The 26,617-nt window shown below is 39.8% G+C and overlaps 1 protein-coding gene across 2 annotated transcripts in view; it reads right to left on the reverse strand.

Annotated features, from left to right (window-relative positions):
- Nucleotides 1-572: 572 nt before the first annotated feature.
- The window catches only part of LOC149323631 (dedicator of cytokinesis protein 8-like), a 109,805-nt gene continuing 83,760 nt past the window's right edge, over nt 573-26,617 (reverse strand). For both annotated transcript variants that reach the window (XM_089490278.1, XM_089490274.1), the window contains 13 exons: nt 26,175-26,327; nt 23,660-23,818; nt 22,335-22,435; nt 21,685-21,877; nt 19,726-19,869; nt 17,615-17,746; nt 14,308-14,442; nt 8,840-8,929; nt 7,292-7,528; nt 6,724-6,867; nt 4,203-4,309; nt 2,871-3,041; nt 573-1,847 (listed from right to left, as the gene is read on the reverse strand). In XM_089490278.1, coding sequence (XP_089346404.1) covers nt 1,787-1,847; nt 2,871-3,041; nt 4,203-4,309; nt 6,724-6,867; nt 7,292-7,528; nt 8,840-8,929; nt 14,308-14,442; nt 17,615-17,746; nt 19,726-19,869; nt 21,685-21,877; nt 22,335-22,435; nt 23,660-23,818; nt 26,175-26,327 — 1,827 coding nt within the window. In that variant the 3' untranslated portion in view covers nt 573-1,786. The remainder of the gene's footprint in view (nt 1,848-2,870; nt 3,042-4,202; nt 4,310-6,723; nt 6,868-7,291; nt 7,529-8,839; nt 8,930-14,307; nt 14,443-17,614; nt 17,747-19,725; nt 19,870-21,684; nt 21,878-22,334; nt 22,436-23,659; nt 23,819-26,174; nt 26,328-26,617) is intronic.

The raw sequence follows: 26,617 nt of genomic DNA on the forward strand, positions 1-26,617 counted from the left end.
GCCAACAATACCAATAAATTGTTCACCCTGGTTTAAAATGAACAAAAGAAGCCTAACTTTAAGGCCAGTGAGTACAGATATCTCCTAGTAGATAACTGAATATACACTGACATCCAAGTAGATTAATTATACTTTTAAGGTCTGGCGGCAGAGGATGAGTTTGTGGGAAAGTCCTATGAAAAATTAATTGCTCTGCATCCCTATTGAAAGTTCAAACTAAATTACTACTTAGATTTTATAAAAACACAAATGTTTTATAGTTATAGAAAGTCTTAACTGTAAATAACCCTTACTCCTTTGTTTCTTGTAAAAACTGAGTTGCCCCAAGCAAGGTAAGAGTAAGATTTTTTTTTAAAAGAGAGAAATACTCCATCCTGAGGTGTAATCAACCAGATTTCAGAGTATCTGAAATATGGCAGCAGCATTGTGTGTGTACCTATGGCAGGCCTGAAGGTAATGACAACATAATACAGTCAAGCATTCTAATATACATGAAGACCAAGTTGTACTGACATCTTCCATATGCTTAATAAACATACTTAACTCAAAATAATTTTCACATTGGACAATCATTACAACATAAAATCTTTTAGTTTAATTTTAATTTCCTTCTTTTGGAGGTTTTGGGAAACAAAAAGACAGACATAGTACTATTGAACTGAAAAGAAAAAAAAAGCCCCCAAATTTCAGGGCTTTTGGAAGTGCAAGAATTCCCACTAGCTTTTCCAACCCCCCAAATCCTTACATTTCACACTACCACATACAGCTTTTTGGACACCAGGTTAATATCCTCACCACTGACTGTTAAGGTGCCTGGGCTGGATAAGACATATTGCAACCAACATGTAGGAAAATACCAGCCAAGCTGTCATGAACCCAACTACATATTTCAAAAATGAGAAGAAACATAGTACCACTTTTAAATAATGAAAATACTAAACAATTATAAAAGTGAAGCATTCCAACAAGAATGAGAGTGCGTCCACATTTAGGACACAGCAACTGCATAATAAAAGCATTATCTGGAAGCAACAGTTCCCTGTAGCCTGTAAACATAATTTCAGTTAAGGCACATTTGAATTTGAATATCCTTTTCCCTATGTAGCTTCTGTGTTCCTTAGGTCACCGTCAACTGAAAAAGATTTACATTGTACATATTTTTCATCTTTATATAAATTGTTCCTACTTAGCAGTTCACAAGAAAAAACCTCTTACATGGCCCATTGCAATAAGATTGTCATCAAGAGGAAAGACTGCTTTCTTCAAACAATAGTTGGAATTATACAAATTCATAGTTATCCTATTGATTTTAATGGGATTTACATGTGCTTAACTCTGGCTGGAAATTTTTCTTTTTCAGATGCTGTGAGTGTTGCTTGCGTATGATATACAACTCCATGATTGTGCGTTTCCACAGAATTTCTACCATCAAATATCCACACAGGAGGTTTCAAAGATATTCAAAGATACCCGTAGAACAGATATAAAATACTGTATAAACAATGCAGTCTCATTAACTGGCCTTTAGAATTTGGGAGAAAATATGGAGAATTTTCCTTTGTATGCAAATATCCCACTTTGATTTTTCAAAAAGCATTCCTGTCCTCTTACTGGATGCTTTTGCTGTAATTCCTGCTTCTTGACTCTTGTACAAGCAACAGTTTTGACAAAATGTGGCCATGGGAATTGTGGGAAGAATTTCCTGCTTGTACATTTTTTGCATATCTTCTTGTATTTAATCCATGGCAAGGAGATAGTTCATTCTAATGAGGCTGCTCTGTTCTTCTTAAGGGTTCTGTGGAGGCAGACTTTCACACTTCCTAAAACTAGAACTACGGAAAGAGTCCCTGAAATGTAAAATGTGAAAACAGGCAAACATGAGAAAGGAAATTACTGAGTGTGCCCTGGAATAAAATGTTCACTTTCTTCATTATTGCAATTTGACACACAAAAAGGCATAATTGGCTTTGCCTCCCTCACATGACATAGGAGGTAGGCTGAAGAAAAACATGTTATGTCTTGGTCTTTAGTTAATACTATAATATGTGGTTCAAATAACTACCTATTACGTCTTGTATTACTTCTCACACATGCATTACTACAGGACAAGTGCTGCTACACATGTATTTATACATGCATGTCCATCTCCCATTACATGAACAGTTTGGAGGACACCTAGTTTTAGAGTGTCTGACCTATTTTTTTTAAGATAGCATTTAACATACTTAAAATACCAAAATGTCAAATCCTAGATTCAGAATGCTATGCTATCAATAAACCAAGGCAGACAAATTCTGGAATAGATTGAAGTGAAATAAGGAAGAAAAACTAACCCACAGTTAAACCTTTTGTCTTGTTGAAATCCATTTAAAATCAAAATCAAATGCACTTGTGTATTTGTTCTGGGAATCCTAACCTTAACGCCTTATTCAACACTAATTATATAATTCAAGATTATATTTGTGTTACTTTAGGCTGATTTTTTAACAGCATAATTGCCCCTCCTTTTAGTATAACCATTTGGGCATGAGCATTTAAATTATAGCTTCCATATGACAGCTGTAAATTTTGGTCCACAGGAAGTAGGGAAAATGCTTAAGGTACCATCTATACTTTTTATATCAGGAACAGCTTGGTGTAGACCCCTGTCATGGACTGTTTTTAGTACCATGATTATAACAGGAGATTGTGCTATCCTATGGCAAATATTCTAGTTTTATTGTGAATCTGTGTTACAACTGACAATTTGAATTTGAGAGGACATAGCTAATTATGCCATCTTTCAGAAACTCGCTTGCATAAACCTGAATTAAACTATGTTCCACAGCATAATTCTGTTTTTGTAATATAAAATGGAGCTATTGTTATACCTTGAAATACTGTCAACTTTCACAATGGGTTTATACAATTCAGGGATTTTCCTCTCAATCATTGGTCTGAGGTTCTCTTTCAACTTGTTATAATTCTTTTTCAGTTCTTGCTGATATTCTCTTTGGTCAGCAGTAATCAGGCGCTTGTTTTTCTCCACTGCTTCACCACACCTGTTCCCAAAATCATGAAGAGAAAAAAATGGCAAATTGATTAATTCCATCAAGCACTGTTGGCCATATTTATCTTGGAATAATACTAAGCTATCAGATGGGACTGAGCTTTTTAATGGCACCACTTAGAAGACAGAAAAGAAAAGCTAGGGACAATGTAGTGCTTACTTTATTTGTATATGTGTATGGCTTCAAGTTGCCTGTCATTTTATGGTGGCCCCATGAATTTCATAGGGTTTTCTTAGGCAAGAAATACTCAAGAGATGGTTTTGCCAATTCCTTCCTTTGAAATATAGCCTACAGCACCTGGTATTCCTTGGCAATCTCCCATCCAAGTACTAACAAGTGCTGACCCTGCTTAGAGCATTATCGTATGAGAAAATAAAGTGGAAACTGAGCCAGGGAGTAGTGATTTTCTACGTGTCTTACTGCATGACACTACAGCACTTCTCTTCCTGTGAGAGATGTTCATTAAAGCACATCTTTTGCCTAGCTGGAAAAAATCCACTCAACAAAAGACATGTTTTTACAACTGTTTCTAATGGGATAAAAGATGTGCATTTAAGTCTGTCTCCCATGGGAAGAGAACTGAAGCACTATAACATCATGCCGTAAGGCACATAGAAAACTGCTACTGTACAGCTCAGTTTCTGCTTTATTTTCTCATGCGATAAAGCTCTTGGTTTCCAAGATCAGCTAGAATCTGGTGCCTTTAGGGTTTTATCCCACTTTTCCTCCCAAGAATGGGACTCAAGGGGGCTTGCAAATAAATACAACTAATACAGTTGAAACACAGAATGAATATAAACACAAAATATTTAAAGTTATTCAAAAACACACCAACAGAAGAAAACATATCACCCACCCAGGTGAAAGCCGTTTTTGCAGCGAGTCACCTGCCAAACGGCTGCCTGAAGAAAAAGATCTCTGCTTGCTGGCATAAAGACAGCATGAACAGTGCCAGTCCAACTCCCTTCTACATGGAGTTCCACTAATGCCCTTTTAGACACCATTCTCACCAATGACCAATGATGCAGTGGAGATCCTCTGTCTTGTGTGACCATCCAATGAGAAGCCAGTTCATAGCCAAGACTTCCAGTGCAGGTATGTTCTAAGTGTTGCTGCAGTATTAAATGATATTACTCTTTTGCTTCTACTTACCTCATTATGAACTCTTTGAAGCATAACCTCAGCTTGTTGTGATGCCGATAAAGTTTTGGATCTTCTGGAATTTCAGCCAGGAACACTTGGGCTACCTCTAGTGGCCCCTTATGGAAATAAGATAACACTGTATTAGATTGAGCATTATTTCTTGAGAAAAGAAAGATTCTGAAGATCAGCCATCTTCTCCGCTTATGCAATAAGAAAAACCAAATGTAAACGCCAATAAAAAGACAGTGAGTTCTAGTGAGACGCTAGGAAGAAGACAGAACCAAGTGGGTATCCAGGTTGTGAGAGAAGGGAACAGAGGAAGATTTCAGAGGACTACTAGTTAAGATCAGTAATCAGTGAATAAATAGCAGCAGCTTTTCGGAAGCAATGGTTTGGGGATTAGAAATGAAAGGTATGCCAGCAAAAATGCAGACTGGTGAATCTGTATAGTAATAATAATAATAATTAATAATTTGTTTTATTTATATATCGCTATTCCAAAGATCATAGCGGTGAACAGCAAGTAAGCTAATTAGCAAGTAAGCTAATTTGCCCCCAACAGTCTGGGTACTCATTTTAGCGACCTCGGAAGGATGCAAGCCTGAGTCGAGCTTGGGCCCTTTTGCTGGTCTTGAACTCGCAACCTTGTGGTTTTGAGTGAATGGCTGCAGTACAGGCATTTAACCACTGCGCCACCAGGGCAGTTCTGTTGGGGCCTAAAGCTGAATCCACATGAGGGCTATATCCCAGCTCCACTGCATAGTATCCCTGCCCTGGTAAGACCCCTTTACTGCCACATACACCTGTTTCAATCCAAATAGAAATCAGTTTGGAAAGTCACATGGGAGACTATCATATGTAGTCACATAGAAACAAGTGGGGTGTTTCTGTGTGCACATGATCCCTGTATTGGTTTATGTTGCACATCCATAACAGCTGTAGTGGTGTTTTTTTGAGGGGTAACTGCATATTTATATTTGCATATTCACATAATCCAGTGGTCCCCAAACTTTTTTGAGCTACTGCCATCTTTCCTCTTGAATGACAACCCTTGCTTCCCTGCAACACATATCTCTTGATATTAGGTCTACTGTTCTACTGAACATTCAAACCAACCAACCTCAGTTTCTGCTCCCTTTGCCATGTGGTTACATTGGGAGCAGCAACCAAGGAGGTGGCTGAGCAGTAACTGAAAAGCTTCTTGCCTGTGATGGCCTTCTGGCAGAAGTGTCACTAGAGGACATGGGGATGCAGACCACACTTAGTGACACCATAAATAGAGTAACACCACAATCAACACCACTGTTGCTCCATAAATGCCTGCCTTTTGGGAGAAAGGGAGCGTAGATTAACATACAGTGTAATACATGAGGAGCTCAGTAGAAAAGAAGGTGTGACTAGAAATGGGGCAAACAAGGCCTCTCTTTTCCCTGCTCACTGAACTTTAAACGTTCTTTGGGAGAAGAGGAGACACAGGGCAGGACTTTTTGGGATCCTCTGTTGTCCTGGTATGGTCTATCTCTATCCATGAATGAGAGAGAAGCAGGTAGGAGAATGAGAGAGCAAGTGAGTATGAGGAAGACTGCAGTCTGCCACTGAGACAAGAGCCTCCAGCTTCAAGAGCAGAAAGCTGTTGTCAGAATGAGAGACAGTAACTTCCAGCTTTGGAATGGGATGTAGAAGGAATCCAGGGATTCTTCCTCCTCTTAACTCCCAAAGTAGTAGTCTAGCATGCCAATTTTGCTTCCTGCTTCAGGAACTGGAGACTGCTGTCTCCCACTGACACACCAGCCTTCTGCTTTGGAGGTAAAGAGAAGGAAGAACCCTTGGATTCCTCCTGCACCCCACTCATGAAGCTGGAGTTTCTCATGTGAATGGGAGACAACAGCCTCCAGCTTCAGGAGTTAGAATTATGAAGAATGTGTTTAAGAGTTGTTTATGTCACAACTATTGCCATTACATTCATTGATATATGGAATTATTAAGGTTTAACATTAGTACAAAAAATATTACAAGGCATTTTGTATGGTGTGATGGGGGAGGAGATTAATGCGGTGTGTGTGTGTGTCACACCATGAGTTATCACACCAAGTGATACCAATCCCAGTGACATTATTGCCTTGTGGCAAAGGCCAGGGTAGGCAAGAGGCCTCTTAGTCACTGCTCAGTTGCAGCTCCCAAGGTGACCAGGTACAAAGGGAGAAGTTTCTGCCCTGACAGAGTTGTATACCACATAGCTTACCCTGTGCCCCCTAAAGCAAGCTGGCAGCTTTGGGTGGGATGGAGGATGCTATCTTGCCTGTGCTGGCCTTGTCACACATTGTCAAAACTAAAGAAAAATCCAACAGTTTTTGAATGTGAACAGGGGAGAGAGTGCCACCTCTTCCTTTCCCTCTGGTAGGAAAATGCCTTGGTATACCTTTGTGTGAGCATGAGCACCATTTTAACATTACAACAAGACTGAGCAAAGACAAAAAATACACCCTCCTGAAGAAGCAACAGTATTCTGTCATGTATCCTGTATACCTACCTGATTTACCGTTGCTCCCACAGAACCCTGAAGAACCATCTGGAGCATTTTGGCATCTGGGGGCACCTGGTTGGTGGCAACAGCTAGCTCCAGAGTTTTCTTTTGCATGTCTTCAATAGCTACTTCAATTGGCATCAAGACAAACTGAAAGGACAGAAAAATGAGCATTTTATAACTCCTTCACAAAGAAACCATGTTTTCATGTGCTCTTAGCATCAAAAATGGGCAACATGCATATAATTCATACTGCCTTTTGCCACTACATCAAGAACTGGCAAAAAATGAAAGAGGAGAGACTGAAATAATCCCACTCATCAAGCAGCATAACACAAAAAGGAGGGGAAGTGGGAGGAAGAAAAGTGCTTACCACAAGGAACAAGCAGGCCACAGGGTCAGGATTAGAATCAGCTCATACCATTTATACGAACAACAACCTCCATATTCAATAATTCAGCTTTGGACATTAACATTCATTCTGACCCATTTCTATTCATTTGGTCAGTATGACCCTCTTAAGTACTACCTCACAGCCCTAAATTTTGACTGTCATATTTGAAGCATGCATTACCTCCTCCTTTTGAATGACATTGATTCTAGTTTTGATGTAGGGAAAAGCATGCATGGTGGTCAAAATGGTCTTCCTCTTATACTGCTCACTCAGTTCTCCTCGTGGGCGTCCATCCTGCGTGAAAGGGGTGGTGTACATAAATCGTCGGAGATTGAAGTTCTTCTCAAAGTGAGTCATTCTGTCTTTCATCTCATAGTCATCAAAATAAGGTTCCACAAAGGTAATCTGTATGTAAGCCTGGGGAGAAGGGGAGAGAGACAACTCTCTTAGAGGTCACTTAAAAAAAAAACTAACTGTGAAATAAGCTTTGGAACTGATTGTATAGAAGACCAAAGTGCCCTGCCAAAATTGATCTGGAAATGAAGCCTTATGAGGAACCACTGAAGGAGCTGGATCAGTTTAGCTTGGAGAAGAGAAGAATAAGAGGTGACATGATAGCTAACTTTGAATATCTGAAGAGATAACATGTAGAAGATGGAGCAAGCTTTTTCTTGTTGTTCCAAAGACTAAAACATATACCAATGCATTCAAATTACAAGAAAAGAGAATCTACCTAAACATTAGGAAGAACTTTTTTACTGTAAGAGTTGTTTGACAGTGGATTAGATTGCCTCAGGGAGTAGTGGACTATCCATTTTAGGAAGTCTTTAAACACAGGTTGGAAGTCTTAGGAAGTCTTTAAACACATCTTTCTGGAATGCTTTAGTTGTCTATTCCTCCATGGCACAGAGTTGGACTAAAATAGCCTATGTGTTCCCTTCCAGCTCTGAAGATTCAATGAAATTGACCCTACAGATATAAAAACTCTAAATAACTGAATAATTTAATTTCAAATTTAGGTACAGAGAAATATTGAATCAGGTAAAATACAGGCAAATTTCATTAGCCTTTTCTGGCTACTGTCTTTCTGCAATTGTTTCCACATATCTAGTTACCCAGGTTTTATCTTTGCACAAGTTAAATAAAGAAAAGCACAAAATACTAGCTTGATTCAGTAAAAAGAACATGTTTGTTTTTACAACCAGTGTAATAGTCTTGCTAGCACACAAGCTTATAGAAAGAGGCATTGTGTGAAGACCAGTGCACAAAGCATGGAAAAGTTAGACTTTTGAAAAATGACTCCAAGGATTCTCCAGGCAGCATGGCAATACCATACTGGCAAGGGAATTCTGGGAGTTGCCATGCAAAAGGTGACATTTCCAAGCTGAACTCTCTATATGTCTCAGCTTCATGTGACTGAGATGGTTGTGGAAATCAGCCTTCAGAATGCTGCCTCAGTGTGGACAGAGTTAACCGTATCAGAATTAAATTCAGTGAGTGGATATACTAACTGAAAGTTTTTGACAAAAAAAAAACCCTGCTGAAATCATTCTGTATGAAAGTCCACAAGATGCTTAATACTTTGGTTTAAAACAAGTGAAAGGATATATATACAGCTAGAATTACATGATTTTCCCAATGTGTATAGTTAATTATAGGTACTAGTTTCAAAATTTAAGATTTCTCAGTAGAAAGTTTCAGATTCCATGCAACAAATGCCTGGCATACCTTACTAGGATCTAGTTTGCTCTTGTCTACTGGAATGGAATCTTTAATCACTATAACACGATCCTCCCCAAAGCACTGCTCATAAAATCCCTGTAAAGAAAACAAAATTAGATCTGGAGTGTTGTTTTTCATAAGCCTTTCAAAAAAAACAACAACAGACAGTGAGTCAGCTCTACAGCTGTGATAAGATTATGAGAAAATAACCATTTTACTAAAAGTAAACTCCTGTTGAGAAATGCAAACATTCACACCAAAATGTGAAAAAGTTCCAGTTCGATTCTATTCAGGTTAACTCAAAAGTCAGTTCTATTACATATAAAAAAACTAATCTGCATAACAAATGTACATAGGGTTATAGTTTTCGTCCGTGTAGAAAGCTGTATTAAGAACTGAATTTGACATCATTTTACCTTTTTATTCTGACATGGCTTGCTGCTCCTTGGAAGTCAGCACAATTCAGCAACTAGAGAGCCATGTTTTCTCTCCCACACCTTCTGGAAACTAAGCAAGGTCAGCCCTTGTTAACAGCTGGATGGAAGGCCCAAAAATAGCAGGTGCTTGTAGGCTATGTTTCAGAGAAGTGAACTGGAAAAACCACCTCTGAGTATTCTTTGCCTAAGAAAATCCTATGAAATTCTTGAGTTTGCTGTATGTTCACAGACAACTTGAAGGCACATACACACGCACCACGATCTCTGGTCAGATCTCACCCAGTGGCATCACTAGGTAGGCTGTTACCTGGTGCTGAAGGTGTTACCTAAGGAGGGTGTGTGTTCGCCCCTCCTGCTGCTCTGTCAGCAGGCTTCATCCCTAGGAAGCAGGCTTCATCCCTAGGAAGAAAGCCCAGTGACAGACCAGTCAGGAAGGGTGTGCATTTGCCCCTCCTCCTCCATTGCAGGGCTTCTTCCCCCTAGTGCACCCCCTAGTGATGCCACTGATCTCACCTCAGCCACGAACATTTTAGCCTCATGCAAGTCACTGTGTTAAAAAACTGAGTCTTCCATAATTAATATCAGATGTTAATGCTTACTTGCTGTACGAATGACTGAAATAATGTCCATGAATTACTTTGCATGCTTTGAAAGAGCGATGATGATGATGATGATGATGATGATGATGATGAGTACCTTCAACTCATTTCTGATTTATGGTGAACCTACTCCAGAGTTTTCTTGGCATAATTTGTTCAGAAGGAGTTTGCCTTTACTTTTCTCTGAGACTGAGAGAATGTAACTTGCTCAAGGTCACCCAGTGAGTTTCCATGGTCAAGTAGAAATTTGAAACTGGTCTTCAGAGGTATAGTCCAATGGTCAAACCATGCTGGCTATAATATGAAGTTGCAATTTTTTGCAACTACTGTCACCAAAGCAAAAAACTGTATGAGCCTGTATTCTATCAAATACTATCAAATGTAATACATTCCACCTGCCCCAAGTGCTGGCTTGCAATCTGCAGATTTGAGCATGTGCAAATGGCCCCACTCCACTTTCCCTAATGGCAGCACGTGCATATGACTATGACAGTGTGGCCAGATGCACAGCACATTGTCATCATAAACCACAGGATTTGAGGTTTTTGGCATCCACGGTGTGTGTGTGTATGTGCGTGGAACAGAACCTCCCAGATATGAAAAGCCAATTGTACTAGTGTTGTCATTTAGACATCACTGGCTGCAAAAACACCATTCACACTTAGTATACTACTTGGTCCTCTTTAAAACCTAAGGATGACACATTTTCAGCAGCTGAGAACACCTTCCTCTGAAGAATTCACAGACATTTTCCCTACCATCACTGCCTAATTTTGGTCTCTGAACGGAGAAGGAAAAGTTATGATGACATCCCATATTGAATGTATTTACCTGACCCTGAAGGCCAGAGACAGTTTAGGCATTCTGTTGGTCTACCAGCCACCCTGTGCGCTAACAGACTCCCTGGCCGAGCTGACACAGCTGGTCTCGGAGCTGGTGTTGGAGTCCCCTAGCCTTCTTGTCCTGGGGGACCTCAATATCCCCTTCCAGGCCAGTCATAGTCCAACTGGTGCGGCTCGGGAGTTCATGGCTACCATGACTGCCATGGGCCTGTCTCAACTGGTCTCAGGGCCTACGCATTCTGCTGGTAATATGCTTGATATGGTCTTTTGTATGGACATGGAGAGTCCATGGGCGGAGGTAACAAATATTTCCGCCTTGTCATGGACGGACCATTTCCTGGTCGAGGTTAAATTCAAGGCATCTACCCAGATCCCTCCCGGGGGTGGCGGACCTATTAGGATGGTCCACCCTCGAAGGCTGATGGAACCCAAAAGGTTCCAAGAAGCCCTAGAGGGGCATATGGTTGGAACTGACAGCGATTCTGTTGATGGCCTGACTAACATCTGGGATACCGATCTCTCCAGGGCTATACACAGTATCGCTCCTAAGCGTCCTCTCAGGCCTGCTTCCAAAAAACAGCCCTTGTATACGGAAGACCTCAGGGAAAGGAAGCGAGTTCTGCGATGAGTAGAGCGTGACTGGAGAAGACACCAGCACTTAGCCGACAAGGCACTCCTGGACTCTCATTTGGAGGCCTACGGAGTGGCGATAAGTGCAGCTAAGAATTCGTTCTATGCTGCACATATTGCGTCCGCGGAGTCGCGTCCGGCAGAGCTGTTCAGGGTAGTGAGGGAGCTTACCCAGTTGCCCTCCTCCCTGAACTCTATTTTGGAACCATCCAAGGCCTGCTGTGACGAGTTTAACAACTTCTTCGCGGATAAAACCTCTCGGATAAGGGCTGATCTCGACGCCAGTATTTCTTCAGGATCCAGAGTAGAGGTCCCCAGAGCCTCCGTGGACTCGATTGTACTGGATCATTTTGAGTCTGTGAGTACCGAGGAAGTGGACAAGATCCTTCAAAGTGTTAGGAAGACAACGCGCTCTCTCGATCCCTGTCCCTCTTAGCTAGCAGTTCAGGGGGGGGGGGGGGGGCAGCTGTAACTGTTATGTTGCACCGCATAATTAATTCATCTTTTAGGAAAGGGCGTTTTCCATCCAGCTTGAAATTGGCCACTGTAAAACCGCTGTTAAAAAAGCCCTCCCTAGACCCCCCTGATTCGAAGTAATTATCGGCCTGTTTCCCTGCTGTCTTTTTTGGGAAAGGTGATTGAGAGGGCAGTTGCCTTTCAACTTCAATCGGTCTTGGATGAAACAGATTTTCTAGACCCATTTCAAACTGGCTTCCGGGCGGGCTATGGAGTTTAGACTGCTATGGTCGCCCTGGTCAATGATCTCCGTCTGGGCATGGACAGGGGTAGCATGTCCCTGCTAGTGCTCTTAGACATCTCAGCGGCTTTCAATACCATTGACCATGGTATCCTTCTGGAACGCCTGAGGGAGTTAGGTATCTGGGGCACTGCGCTCCAGTGGTTCCGTTCCTACCTCTCGGGCAGATTCCAGATGGTGCAGCTGCGGGACGTGTGCTCCGATAAGAGGGCGCTTACATCTGGTGTCCCTCAAGGAGCCATTCTGTCCCCCATGCTATTCAACATTTACATGAAACCGCTGGGAGAGATTATCCGGAGACACGGGGCACGGTGTTATCAGTATGCTGATGACACCCAAATATGTTTCTCTGTGTCTCCGACTGATGCAGTGACCAGGGATGGCATCTCTCCTCTAGACGCCTATCTGGAGTCAGTAATGGGCTGGATGAGGGAAAACAGACTCAGCTTGAATCCAGAGAAAACGGAAGTACTCGTGATAGGTTCCCCTGGCCCGGGGATGGAGATTTGTCCACCTGTCCTGAATGGGGTCACGCTTCCCCTGAGGGACTCAGTTCACAGTCTGGGGGTGCTTCTGGACTCGCCGCTCCACCTTACATCTCAGGTGGATGCGACAGTCAGGACCTGTTATCAGCTTTGGCTGATACGCCAGCTGCAACCCTACCTGGGCCAGGGGGACCTTGAAACGGTGGTACATGCTCTGGTGACCTCTCGGTTGGATTTCTGTAACGCGCTCTACATGGGGCAACCCTTGCACCAAACCCGGAAGCTTCAATTGGTGCAGAATATGGCAGCGAGGTTGGTCACGGGATGTTCCAGGACCAGCCATATAATGCCTGTCTTATACGATCTGCATTGGCTGCCCATTCGCTTCTGGGCACAATACAAGGTGTTGGTTATTACCTATAAAGCCCTAAATGGCTTGGGCCCAGGGTACTTGAAGGACCGCCTCTCCCCATATAATCCGCCCTGCGCTCTCAGGTCGGCCGGGAAGCAACTCTTGAGGGTTCCTGACACGAGATATTCTGTGACTGCACAGAGGGTGTTTTCTAGCTCAGCCCCGCAGCTTTGGAACTCTCTTCCCGGTGAGCTCCGCTCGGTTACCTCCCTTGACCTGTTCAGGAAGAAGTTAAAAACTTTCCTCTTCCACCAGGCTTTCCCCCAGATGTTATGAGATTTGCTCTCTCCCCGTTGCACCAGCACTTTATGCTAGTTTGTTCGGTTTTATCTTGTAAATTTTTACTCTGTTTTTAATTAATCTGATATATTGTTGTGGTTTTTATATGAATACTGTTTGTAAATTGTACATTGTGTAGTACTCTGTTGTAACCCGCTTTGATCTCCCAGGAAAAGTGGGCTATAAATAAACAGTTTATTATTATTATTATTATTATTATTATTATTATTATTATCCTACATAAGATTTTGGATCCTAGAGCTTACTGGGCAACTCGTTCACTGGATCAAGGAGTCTCATACCCCTTCCCAAAATAACCTGCTAGCATCTCCTGCTGAATTATAGGGCAGTAGTATTCTTCCTAAAGCTATTTGATTATGTATGATCAAAGCCAGAATAGGTATGAATTATATACACCTGAAATCCACTGAGACAAGAATAAATCAAGTATTTAAATTGGTAAATATATTTATTTCTGGAACATAACAACCACAACCAGCAATCTTTTGAAAGGACAAATGGAATATTCGGACCCTTTACTGAATTTAGAAGGAATATCAAGGCAAGGTAGCTACTTATGGATTTAAATAAACAAGGTATAGCAAGAAAAAAATCAAATTTTTGTTGTTGTAGAAAGCAATGAAGGAATGAAACTTAATAAGGGTGTTTGTTTAGTTTATATTGTTGTCCACTTTACATTATACAAAGTAGAGTTCTTACTAAAATAATGTGTGAAAAAACTAGGCATCTTATATGAAGGTACATCCATATTTCTTGCCACCAGGGCAGCCTTCTCACTTAATTTTGGCTTTTATTACTGCTGTGAGAAGACACTTGGAGAGTTATGAAAATGACTGAGCTGCGTACTTTCCCATTCATAGATGTTTGGGGATACTTTGTGTAAACTGTCATCTTAATCAGAGATGTTTAGGAAATCAAAATTTACTAGTTCATCTGTATGGTCTCTATGAATCTCTGGTATTTCATATAAATTATTCTCTCTTAATGTTCATGACAGAAGTGAATTACTTACCTCCAGCCTGTGAGAAATCTCTGGAAGTTTGGTAATGGCAGGCTCCTTATAAACAAATTCCTGTTCATCCAAATCTCCAAATATGGCTCCATAGAAGCCAACACGGAAATAAGTGCCAAACATTCTCTTTTGACCCTGATTGATAAATATGAAGGTATTTAATTCTTTTTTCTTTTTTATACAGATTCATTTTTGTTCAGGAATAAAAGTAATTTCAGTGGTAATTCATATTATATTGGTTTCAAGAAGCAGCTATATTTATTTCTAAATAAATGCTGCCTCTGAGGGTAGTTTCCAATAGACTTTGTCATGCTAGCAGTTAGAGGGCACTTTGCTGCTATTTCATTGTATTCTTCTTGATTGATTTTCCAAGATAAGAGAAAAGGCAGAAATAACAGTGGACTAACAAGCATGGGTTAAGAGTGAAGGCAAAGTTGTCTGAAAACCCTCTGAAATCTAAGGAAAAAGGCAAGGTGACATTGTGATAAAAATGTCTTCTGGAGCTGTCTTAAATAGAAATGAATGAATTTAAAGAAAAGGAGCTAGAAACTGAATCCACAAATTAAAGTTCTCAAGGAACTAGAAGTATCTTTTAAATATCTCAAGAACAACAGTTCTTGAAGAACAGATGATGGACGCATTATCAAAAATAATTTGCTCTCTTATATACAAATGTATACTTTTGCTCAATGGAGTACGCATCTGATAATTTTCTAGGATTTTGTTATTTATTTATATCTTGCCTCTTCCACTAAACTGGAGCTCAAGGTGGATGCAAGCATTAAAACAAATTATAACACTAGAACAAAAACAGATAAAAGCAATATCAGTAAAAATGGTAAATAGAATGAAATGGTAAATAGAATGAAACTATCAATAAAATTAAAAGAAATTTAAAGCATGTGTATTAAACAGCAATTAAAAAACACTATTAAAATTCAATTTCTTATAAACAATTCTCCAAAATCTCTCAAAACAAAAACCTGGTGTGAGGAGGATAGCAAGGAAGTAGCCAGTCTGACCTTCTTAGGAAGGGATTCCCCCTCACCTTCCTAAAATATCAGTATCCTGTTTTCTCTAGATATCACAATAGTTCCCGCCTTCAAAATCACTCAGATGATTACATGAAACAGATTCCAAATTAGCATGTTATCCTGCATTTTAAAGAGTTTGTTTTGGTATCCTGACTATTAAGTAAAACCTACTGACAATACATGCAAAAAACTGCTTTCATTTTCTGTGGTGAGAAAAATACAGCCAAAAATGAAATTAGCAATGACAATTAACTCATTTTTTCATTTTTAATATTGTTTTTTAAAATAATAACAACAATAACAGTATTTATACTCAATAAGTCTTGTACTTGGAACCTTCTGTGCATAAAACACACACTTTACTTTTGAGCTACAGCTCCTCCATTCCTTAAGATTAGTTTAGCGGGTATGCAAGAAGCTGCAAGGAATTCATAGTCCTGTTCTCCCATTCCAGAGCATCACTCCTTGATCCCTAGTCTCTGCTACCAGAGGTTACTGTTTCACTCTGCCAAATGGTAAAGTCCCAATTTTCCTGTTAAATTATATACTCCCAATTCTTCATTTAGATATGCATGTCAAAGTCTCTAACTGAATGGGATCTAAAAACTTTTATAATGCAAAAGAATGGAAGCTTCTCCTGAGAGATTCAATGTTTTCTACCTAACAAAGGTGGCTGTGACCTCACAAAGGGTGGAGGCATCTGGAATCTCAGAAGTAGTACTTTTTTGCACTGCTAATGGAATTCACATTTTATCTCCTGGACTTTGGAATGCTTTGTTCCCAGTGCCATGTGGCCATAAGGAGGAGGGACCTGCTTGCATAGATATCCCTCCAAAGAACAACAATCAACAACAACTTGAGAAAATGAAGCCTGTGACTAACACTGCCATTTTATAATTTTTTTCCCTCCTGTATGATTCTTAACACCTTTGCCTGATGAAGAAGCCAATGGAGCTTCAAAAGCTTGCATCATGTCATTTATGCACTTTGGTTGGCTGAATAAAGGTATCACTGTTTTAGATGTTATTGTACTTTGCTATATGGCCAACACTGCTACCCCTGAATGAGATGTGTTTCACAACTGAATGAAGAAGCATAATCTTTACGTCTTCACGAGTGTTCATAGCATCACTGGTTACAAAAACAAAACAAACAGCTTCATTTATATCCGCTTCATAACTAACTAGCAGTGACTAAGCAGTTTACAATTGTAAGCTAATTGCCCCCAACAATCTGGGTACCCATTTTAGCGACCTCAGAAGGATGCAAGCCTGATTCAAGCTTGAGCCCTTTTGCTGTTATTGAACTTGCAACCTTATGGTTTTGAGTGAGTGGCTGCAGTACAGGCATTTAACCACTGCACCACCAGAGCTCCTTACAATAGTTATAATAGCATCTTATCTCACTTCCACACTGTATAGAACCAAAACACTTCCATTCTGTTTCTACAGGACCAAAACAGAAAACCTTTTACTTGAAGAACACTTGGATATTGTCTACTTGATGATTCAAAGTGTGCTGAGAGCAGGTGACATGTATGTCCTTCACTTCACTGCATAATCACCAGTGGCAACCAGTTGGATATCCACAGAAGCTAGGAAATAGTGTCTACTTAGCAAATTGTGTGCTGTGAATAAATAACTGGCTCTGCTCTATATGTAGTACAGAATATGGTCTACAGCAATAATGTAGTAAGTGGTCATGTATAATTATTAGCTGCTTGTGTGCACGATCTTCCAGTTCTTTTATGCCAGGAGTAGGTAGCTTTTGGCTTTACAGTTGCTGTTGGACCACAACTCTCAACTTCCTTCACCACTATGCTGGCTAGTACTGATAGGAATTGCATCCTAACAATATGTAGAGGGCCACATGTTGCCCAGTTCTGTCTTACTTGAAAGGAGGTGCTTGGTATATGTATGAGTTCCCTTGTCCTTATGAAACATTCCTTTATTTTATAGAAGCCAAATAGGAGGACTTCAGCATATACATAATTCCACTATGATGCTTAGAACCCTACTCCTGGTGTGCAAGTACTTTTTTCATTTTCAACAAGGAAAAGTGCCTTATGTGTTGAGGAAGCCCCATGTGGAATAGCTGGCTACAGAAAGCCTATTCTTTGCAGTGCATGCTTCCATGCATTATACCACAGACCCCACATGGTAATTTAGAGCACAGAAGCCAAAAAGAGCTATTTTGTATGGCAAATCTCATCTTATCTCTATAGGCCAAAAACAAACACTACAGCATCCCAACAAAGTAAGAGCAAAAAGTACCTTATTTATTATGTTTTCAAAGGCCTTCTGAAGTTTACTGTGAGTTGAAGAAAGCTTCCTGAAATCTCGATGTGCTTCTAAAATGGGAATGACAATCTTGTAGACTTCATTGACAGTTTCACTCAAACCTCCCTTGCATAAAGAAAATCAAGATTGAAACTGGTGTCAATTCTTCAATCATTTATCAGCAAAGATAACAAGGCTTCACTGTTTGTCACATCACAGCCTATTGGGACATCTTTGATATTTATCAAACATAGATAAATCATTGTATGAACGTAATACCTTTCATACACTATTTGCTGTAGCCATTAGAATTGGCTACTTTTATTGTGCTATTTAGGCACAATTGTGAGTGGTCTGTGGAAATGGCTTTAGTGGTTTGTAACACTTTGAGGAGATTCACCACTACTGCAGTGCTTCTTGCCTGTTCTACCAAATCAACCAAAATAATTTTTATGGTTAGTGCATGCCTTTTTATTTCTTCTTAAGCTGCTCTTTTAAACCATCAACTTCCTTAATTTTAGAATCTTGTTTACGCTTACTATCTTGAGCACTCTGCCTCTCAGTAATTGGTTTCAAATCCTCTGTCTCACTTTCACTGGAGCATTGGAAACGTTTTCTTAACTCTAACTTTTTATTTCCTTATCTGGGCAGGAATAGCTTTTGTTCTCACACATGATATCTCTGGTTCCTTCCTCTTGCCACTGAGACACTGAATCTCCTTTGTTTGTTTTACCTCTGTCTGTTGTTGCTTCACTTTCTTACTATATTCTTCTCTAGTCTGCTTTTCCATTGTATGTTCTCACTAAATTACTTGTTTACTAACTGAATGCTTAAAAATTATCCTGACAGAACTGGAGAAGGGAAAAACCAAGTCAGGTTGACAAGGCAGGAAATTGAAAACTAACGGAGGAGGAGTCTAAAGGAGTACCAACAATTCCCACTGAAAAAGAACATGGGCTCTTGACTATTTGGGTTGGCACGCAGGGATTAACCCCTATTGTGGTAAATTGTTCCTCTGTGCTATCCCAAGAATAATCTTTTCTACACTGCACTGTGGTTTGTTGAGAATTGAACTACATGCTACATACAATAGTGTGTATCTGTAAATACACTGTGAACCTGTGGGGCTTGTCAGTAAAACCACTTCTTCAAATACACTACAGAGTGCACCCAAAGAAGTGGGTTTACATCCACAAAAGCGTATGCAAAAAACAAAAACCACTTAGTCTTAAAGGTGCGGCTACATTTCATTTTTTTCCTTTCCCTTCGCCTCCCTTCCAAGACTAAGAGGCTACTTCTTTGAAAATTACTTATGTGACAGGTTAGAGATGTAGATCTGGTTTATTTTGCTTATAGGTGGGATAGAAACATTTCCAGATCCCTCCCCCGGACAAGATTATTCAAGTTTTTGCACATTTTTATGTATTATTATTATTATTATTATTATTATTATTATTATTTTGCACTGTGGATGTTAGTGGGGAAATATCATGACTTTGTTTGGCTATTACTAATGATGAAAAAATGCTGGTTTTTCACTTTCACACAGAGTACAAAAAGTTTTAGTGCCTTGATGTGCTGAGACATCTTTTCTTTTCAAGGATAAGTATATCTGTCTTCTCACGCATGTGGCAGAGTAGAGAAGAGGGAAGGGTCAGGTAAAGGTTTTCCCTTGATAAGACTGTCTAGTTGTAACTGACTGCAGGGGGCAGTGCTCATCCCTGCACAGAACACTTTTATATATGTTATTTTACTGCTGTAATCCGCTTGAATTCCCTGAGATTAAGTGGAATATAAATTATTATTATTATTATTATTATTATTATTATTATTATTATTATCCCACTGAAATGGTACCTATTTATCTACTTGCAATTTTTACATGCTTTTGAACTGCTAGGTTGGCAAAAACTGGGACTAGTGACGGGAGCTCATGGCACTTGGGCCTCAATCTGCCGACCTTGCAATTGGAAGAGTCAGCATCTAATCTGCTGAGCCACCATGTCCCTTTTACCTTTAGGCAAGATAAAACATACTAGACCAAAACACCAACAGCTCTGTAAGTGTTTATGCTGGTGAGAATTCTGAAGAATAGTACTACTTACAGTGCTAAAAAGCTCTGCAGCTTGTTCCAAGAGTCCCACCAATCCGTTCTCTGAGAAATATCTTCCTGAGCATACTCCATCTTCATCTGGAGACAGAACATCATCTGAAACAGCAGACTCCTCTAGTATATTGGAGGAAATATTCTAAAGGACAGAAGAATGATGTGGTTGAGACAAAATCTAGCTGCATCCATCAAATGTTTGTTTTTTGGCAAGAGTGCACCGCCTTATAGGGCCTATCACTGCTTACAGATCATGTTATGTAACTTCTGCATTCTATAAAGTTACAGAGATAATAAATTGATCATAAGGCTAAATTTCCAAAAAGTATCCTAAAAATCCAGACATGTATGTTAAGAATTTGCCAACCGAAATCTAGCTCCTGTCTCATGCTTTTAAAATTCCCCATCAGAAGTTCCAGAGACTATACAGTTCATGAATTTTCCATAACTAAAAAGAGCAAGGGCCTTCAGACCTCCAAGAATGGGTCACAAAAAACCCAATATAAAATAAAACAATGCTTTTTCTTTTTTAAAAATGAGGGGTTTTTTTGGTGTGTGTGCCTTCAAGTTATTTCTAACTTATGATGACCCTAAGGCAAACTTATCATGGGTTTGTCTGGGGCTGAGCATGTGTTATTCACCCAAGGTCACCCGGTGGGTCTCCACAGCCAAGCAGGGAATTGAACCCTGATCTCCAGTGTCGTAGTCCAATGCTCAAACCACTACACCACCCTGGTACCTAGCTTTAAGAATTATGAGGGAAATTCCTGAAAATATTGTTGGGATAGAATTTATATTTATAGGCCTATAGAATAACCTTTCCAATTTTCTTATTATGCCCAGCAGCTCTGTAATGCTATTATATATTCAAATGTTCTAGCCAATACTATCTTTCACCAGCCTTCTACAAATATATGAATACAGAAAAATATGAACATCTTTCAATAAAGTGCTACAGTTACAATGCGATTCATTAAAAATAAACATTAAAAGATAAAAAATATTAAGGGGTGAACTTTGACAATTCAATATTCTGCACTAGATCCATAGCAAAATTATAAATTTCTGATACAAAGCAGTATCCTATGGGGAATTTTGAAAATCATGTTGAACTCCTCAGTTGAATTGTTTTGCATAAGGTGATCCATTATCATAATTATTCCTGAAGAAATGTTAAGTCTAAATTCCACCTAACATAAACAAGTTACTGAACAACACTGATTATTATTATTATTTTTACAGGTAGTGAGACATGAATGTTTGTCTATTACTCATCTGCTATAAAACCTGTTATTGCTTCAGAGTCTGGTTTGAAAACATGTACAGGCAACGGTGTTTTGATGAGACAAGCTTATGCAAATGCTAAAATATTTCAGAATGGCTGTAGGAACTGGTAATGTTTTCTACACATTTCATATGAAGAAAAGCCATCTTCCAATAGCTTGAAGGGATATTATACATCATTTTATGACAGGAAGCAAGCAACACAGAGTACTGTTGGCTTAGCTCAGCAATAGAGTGTAGGGAAATATACTGTAGGTGTGCAAGTTCTGTATTAAGTACTTGCTCTAGCCATGCATTTGAACAAGTATCTATTTCTTAATTCCATATTTCCATCTATAAAACAGACATACGAAAAAATATATAAGAGAGGGAGGGAGATAAAACTTATTCTAGAACTGTTATTTGGTCATGTAAGTTCTTACCTGTGGTCTGAGGTGGTAAGGCCTAGACAAAGCTTCTCACTTCTGTGTCTCTTCTGGCACTGTTTTACTTACAGTCTGCTTCTCAGATGTCAGTTCCTTGCTCTTTCTCTTGACTGCTGTTGCAATGGCTTTTAACCCATTAACCTAGCCAAACTTCAGCAAGCACATTTAGCATCTATCAAGCTTAAACAACACACTATTCCAAGACTACTGAGAAAGGGCCTGCACTAAGTACAGCAATCTGCTCTTACCTGAAAGCTGACGCTACCAACTGGCAGGTAACTGTGATCCTCTAGCATGCTCAAGTATTCTGCAACTAGGGCAGCTGAATGAACAAGACACATGGCAGCCTCTGTGTAGCATTTCCTCTTGGCATGCTTCTCTGCCATGTTCTGCAGCCATGTAAGTCTTAAGTCAGGTGATGTCTGATATCCTTTGGCAATTCTAAAAACAGAACATGGTAAAATGTCAATTTATTTAGCCTTAAGGCTAAATAAACAGGTCTGCCTTTTCTGTAAAAATGCTACATCACTTTCTTAAGTTTCTATTCAGCCCCACTGTTTTCATGTTCCTCACTAATGTCTAGCTAGATTCTATACCTCTAATATATTTAATTATGAACCCCAGAAGTCCTCCAGAATTTTATTCAAGGAATCCTGGAAGACACAGTTCTGTAAAAGGGCTGAAAACATCTAAACAAGATTTTTTAACCATCCTCAGTTTAAGTCTCTCAGATTCTTTGTGGGATGTCAACATGCAGAACTGGTATAAATTTGTCATGGATATATGACAAATGGGATTTTACTCACACAGAAAACATAAGTTTATGAGAAATTTAAATCTTAGATGTTCAGTCTTATTCATTTTAAAGTTGTTAAAAAGTACGACCAAAGATTTCAACCTGTACATAAGATCCATTAGCATTTCTGGGTCTTCCTGAAACTCCCGCATTTTTACTGTATCTGACAGTATACTGTTCAAATTAGACAACAGCTCTTCCACCTACATAAAAAGAAAAAAAGAACACTTTTCAGATGTTTCTCTGAAATATTTCAGTAAAAGGTAAAAGGAGAAGAGCAGCAAAGGGAAACAATGCATGCTATTATAATTAAGACTTCAATGGTCATGGTAAGAATAAAATTCCATGTTCAGCTTGGTAACAAAAAAGTACAGCCATTGAGTTAATATCACCACATCATAATATTTTTTCTGAAGTGTTCAACTATGCCTTTTAAAAAGGGTGTAATGACTATATACTATGGACACAATTATGAACTTTAAGTTCCAAGGATTGAGTATATATTAATTCAGTCTGGACTTTCCTGTCCCTGCCTAGTAAATGGAGATATGAATGCCCAGCAACTATAGTTAAAAGCTTTGGAAACAGTCAAGATATTAAACCACATTTTGAAGTCTACTTAATATCCTGGTCTGTTCATATGTGTTAACTGCAGTTTCTATAAACACATACCAGAGAGTAAGCCCAATTGGATAAAGTGGGACTTACTTCTAAATGAAATTTCTGAATGACATACAATGAAATTGCTAGCAAGATCGGAGGGAGGGTGAGTGAGCTTTGCTTTCTCACAAGAAACACATATAGGTCATATGGTATGAATTCTGGTAGCGGTTTGTTGTTGTTGTTGTTTTTGGTGAGGCTACAATATAGTAGTCCTTTGGTATCTGCTGGAGTTTGTTTCGAGGACCCCCTCCCCCAGTAGATACCAAAATCTGTGGCTGCTCAAATCCCACTACAGTGGACCCTTGTTATTTGCTGGGGTTTGGTTCCAGGAACCCCCGTGAATAACAACATCCTTGTATGCTCAAGTCCCATTAAATAAAATGGCATAGCAAAATGGTGTCCCTTATATAAAATGGAAAAATCAAGGTTTGATGCTTGAAATTTATACTTTTTTTTGAATATTTACAAGCTGTGGATGCTTGAATCCATGTATAAAAATTCCACGTATAAGGAGGGCCAATTGTATATACAATGGAGTAGTAAAATGGCATCCCTTATATAAAATGGCATTCCTCATATAAATAGCAAAATCAAAGTTTGCTTTTTGGATTTTTTTGTGGGGAGGAGGGTATTTTCAAAGTGTGAATGGTTGAATCTGTGGATGCAGCATCCATGGATAAAGAGAGCTGACTGTATTTCAGTTATCCTGAAACTACCTAAATATATAATGTGTGAATGTCCCAAGAAATAATGAGATACCTTACCTGTGCTGGAAACAGAGTTGGCTGCATATCTACATCTTCCTCTGCATATGCCAAAATGGTTCGTAAAGACTTTCTGAGATATTCCTCATTAAAATCTGATGCTTTACCAACCAGAGAAGCCAGTGACATTGTCACTTGCATTTTCACTCTTGCAAAGTTCTTTTGTAAGAAAGAAAAAGAGAGTATCAGATTATGCAAGTCAAGTGTACTAATTTCTCATTAGCAGTGGACTATGAATTTTGTTTCAATAAGGACTATGAACAACTCCCACATATTTACAATTGCTTACGAAAAATTTATTATCACAACCTTGGAAATTTAAAGTCCATAGCTTTAATCCTATATATATATGCTTACTTGGGAGTAAATCCTGTTGAAATTAATTAAACTTTCTTCCTAATAAGCAAAGGATGAAGTTGACAAGATCAAAGTCCACAGTATATGTAATATAACATCTCTCGGTTTTATGGGAACAGCAAGTTATATTAACATCAAGAAAAAGCTAACATGAGATTACATTATTTACATGTTACATAATCTCAAACTAACAATTATACCATTATTCTCCCCTTTCGTGTTTATTCCAAGTATAAATGACAAATTATTAATCCTTGAAAGCTTTCATACAAATAGTTTTAAATGTACACAGTCCCATGTTCAGGGATTAAGAGTTACACATTCTGTACATGCAGAGCACATATCAATTTATCCTCAAAATATATGATCTCGCCCAAACTATCAGGCATTGCAAGGAAATGGAACCTGAAAACTTATTTATTTTTAAGAAGAATTAATATAAAGATGCACTGAAATAGGGTTGCCATACATCCCAGAAAACTGGGACAATCTCAGATTGAAGGCTCTAAACAATGTCCTGGCCCGGCTGGACATTTTAGACCCTCAATCCCGGATTCCTGCCTTGTTCCAGGCCACCATGTTCCCTGCCAAAACAAGGCAAGAATAGTTGGCTAAGCTCAGCTTGAATCACTTCTCCTCCTGAGGTGGCATGCGGGCTGGCGGACAAGATGACAGCTTCAGCTGGCCCTGTGCACTCCACCGTGCTCCACGTAGAGCAGGCAGGGGAAGCTCAGGGAGGAGGGGGGCAGGGCCATGCGGGCCAGGGCCTCGGTCAAGCATGGACAAAAAGATCCAGCATGGACCGCAGCCAGGTCTGTCTGGCACAGCCACGCAAGGCATTGGCCAGCCAGCTGAACTCCAAAGAGAAAGATCTGGGGTGCTGAGGCCTCTGGCACAGCCACACAGGGCCTCAGCTGGCCAGCCGATCCCCAAGGAGGGAAATCTGGTGCAGCAAGGTCTCTGTCACAGCTGCACAGGGCCTCAGCCAATCAGCCGGCCAAACCCCAAGGAGGGAAATCTGGTGTGGCGAGCTTCCCTGGACCCTGGGTGAGGTGTAGTCATGGTGAGCACTGAGGAGATCTGGTGTGGCTGGCAAGGCCTCCCTCCGGCTCCACCTGGGCCCTGATGCATGAGTTTATATGTGCAAGAAATTCATTTATATTAATTTTTTAAAATTTTAGTAATGCTTGTGGTTTTTAGTTGGTTGTGTTCTTGAATGTCCTACATTTGTCCCATGTGTGTCCTACATTTTGTCCCGGTTTTGTGAAAGAGAATTTTGGCAACCCTACACTGAAACCATCTATAACTGAGACCCAGAGCACCATGATCCTGCCACTGCTCAATTTTGGATGATTTTAGCATTATAATTAGATGGATTCTTCTCAAAAAAATAACTTTCCAAGGCCTCCAAGGGAGGCTGGGTGTCCCATATGATTCCTTGCAATGCCCGCCGGGATGGAGGGGAATTGATGATTCCCCCTTTTCTCTGGGGATGGCCAGAGAACCCACGGTTGGGCTGCAGCTCTGAGAAGGAGGACCATTTGCTCCAGTTGTCCCCATTTCTCAGAGACTTCTCCTCCAGCCGTGAGAGGGAAGGGGGACCCAGCGCTCTCCTCCCACCTCCTGCCCAATTTCCAACGAGGGCCAGCTAGAGGACACTGAGGGACCTCCTTAAAGTTTGTTTTAATTATTTAATTTATCTCAGTATGCAAGGAGTTTATTGTTAGTTTTCTTCCTACTTGTTTTGCTTTGTTAATTGCTACCTATTTTGCTTTGTTAATTTTTTGCTGCTGTTGATTTGCTATATATTTTTGTTTTTGTTATTTACTGATATTGTTATTTTATTGTTATTGTTTAATATACTGCTATGTTGTATCTGTTTTTTATTTCATGTTTATTGTTATTGCTTTGTATTATCCCCTCTTTTGTAAGTCGCCCGGATTCCCAGTGATTGGGCGGCATATAAATAAATCTTATTATTATTATTTCCAACTAGAAGTAAAGAACATCTGCAAACAGGGAGTAATTACATCAGACAGGGACCATAAAAGTATAATGAGATATAATTTTGCAAGGCAATAAGCTAAATAATAAATAAACACAGATCTACAGTATGGGCTTGAGTTGTAGTATCTTATATTACTATCTACTCTCTTACACTGGAGGAACTGAAGCTGTATCTCATTAGGAGGTAAAGGGTAGCACAAGCTTGGATCCGAGTGACATCGATGCTACTACTGCACTGCTGTAGGACTCTCTGACAGAGATCAGCACACTGCTCCACTTCCTCTTCAAACAGGAACTCTCCAAACTAAAGGAAGCAGGAGAGAAAGACTGTAACAATAGCAACAGCAAGCAATACCAAGTACATTTCTATACCGCTTATCAGTGCACTTAAGCACTCCCTAAGCGGTTTACAATGTGTAAGTTAATTGCCCTCAATAAGCTGGGTACTCATTTTAGCGACCTATGGAAGGATGCAAGGCTGAGTTGATCCTGGAGCCTTGCAGGATTGAACTCACAACCTTGTGGCTGTGACAGGCTGCAGTACCAGCATTTAACTACTGCACCACCAAGGATCCTGGTGTTTCAAATTGAGTG

This window comes from Sceloporus occidentalis, unplaced genomic scaffold, assembly GCF_023333645.1.
Source record: "Sceloporus occidentalis isolate IW3139 unplaced genomic scaffold, rSceOcc1.0.p SCAF_1, whole genome shotgun sequence".
NCBI lineage: Eukaryota > Metazoa > Chordata > Lepidosauria > Squamata > Phrynosomatidae > Sceloporus > Sceloporus occidentalis.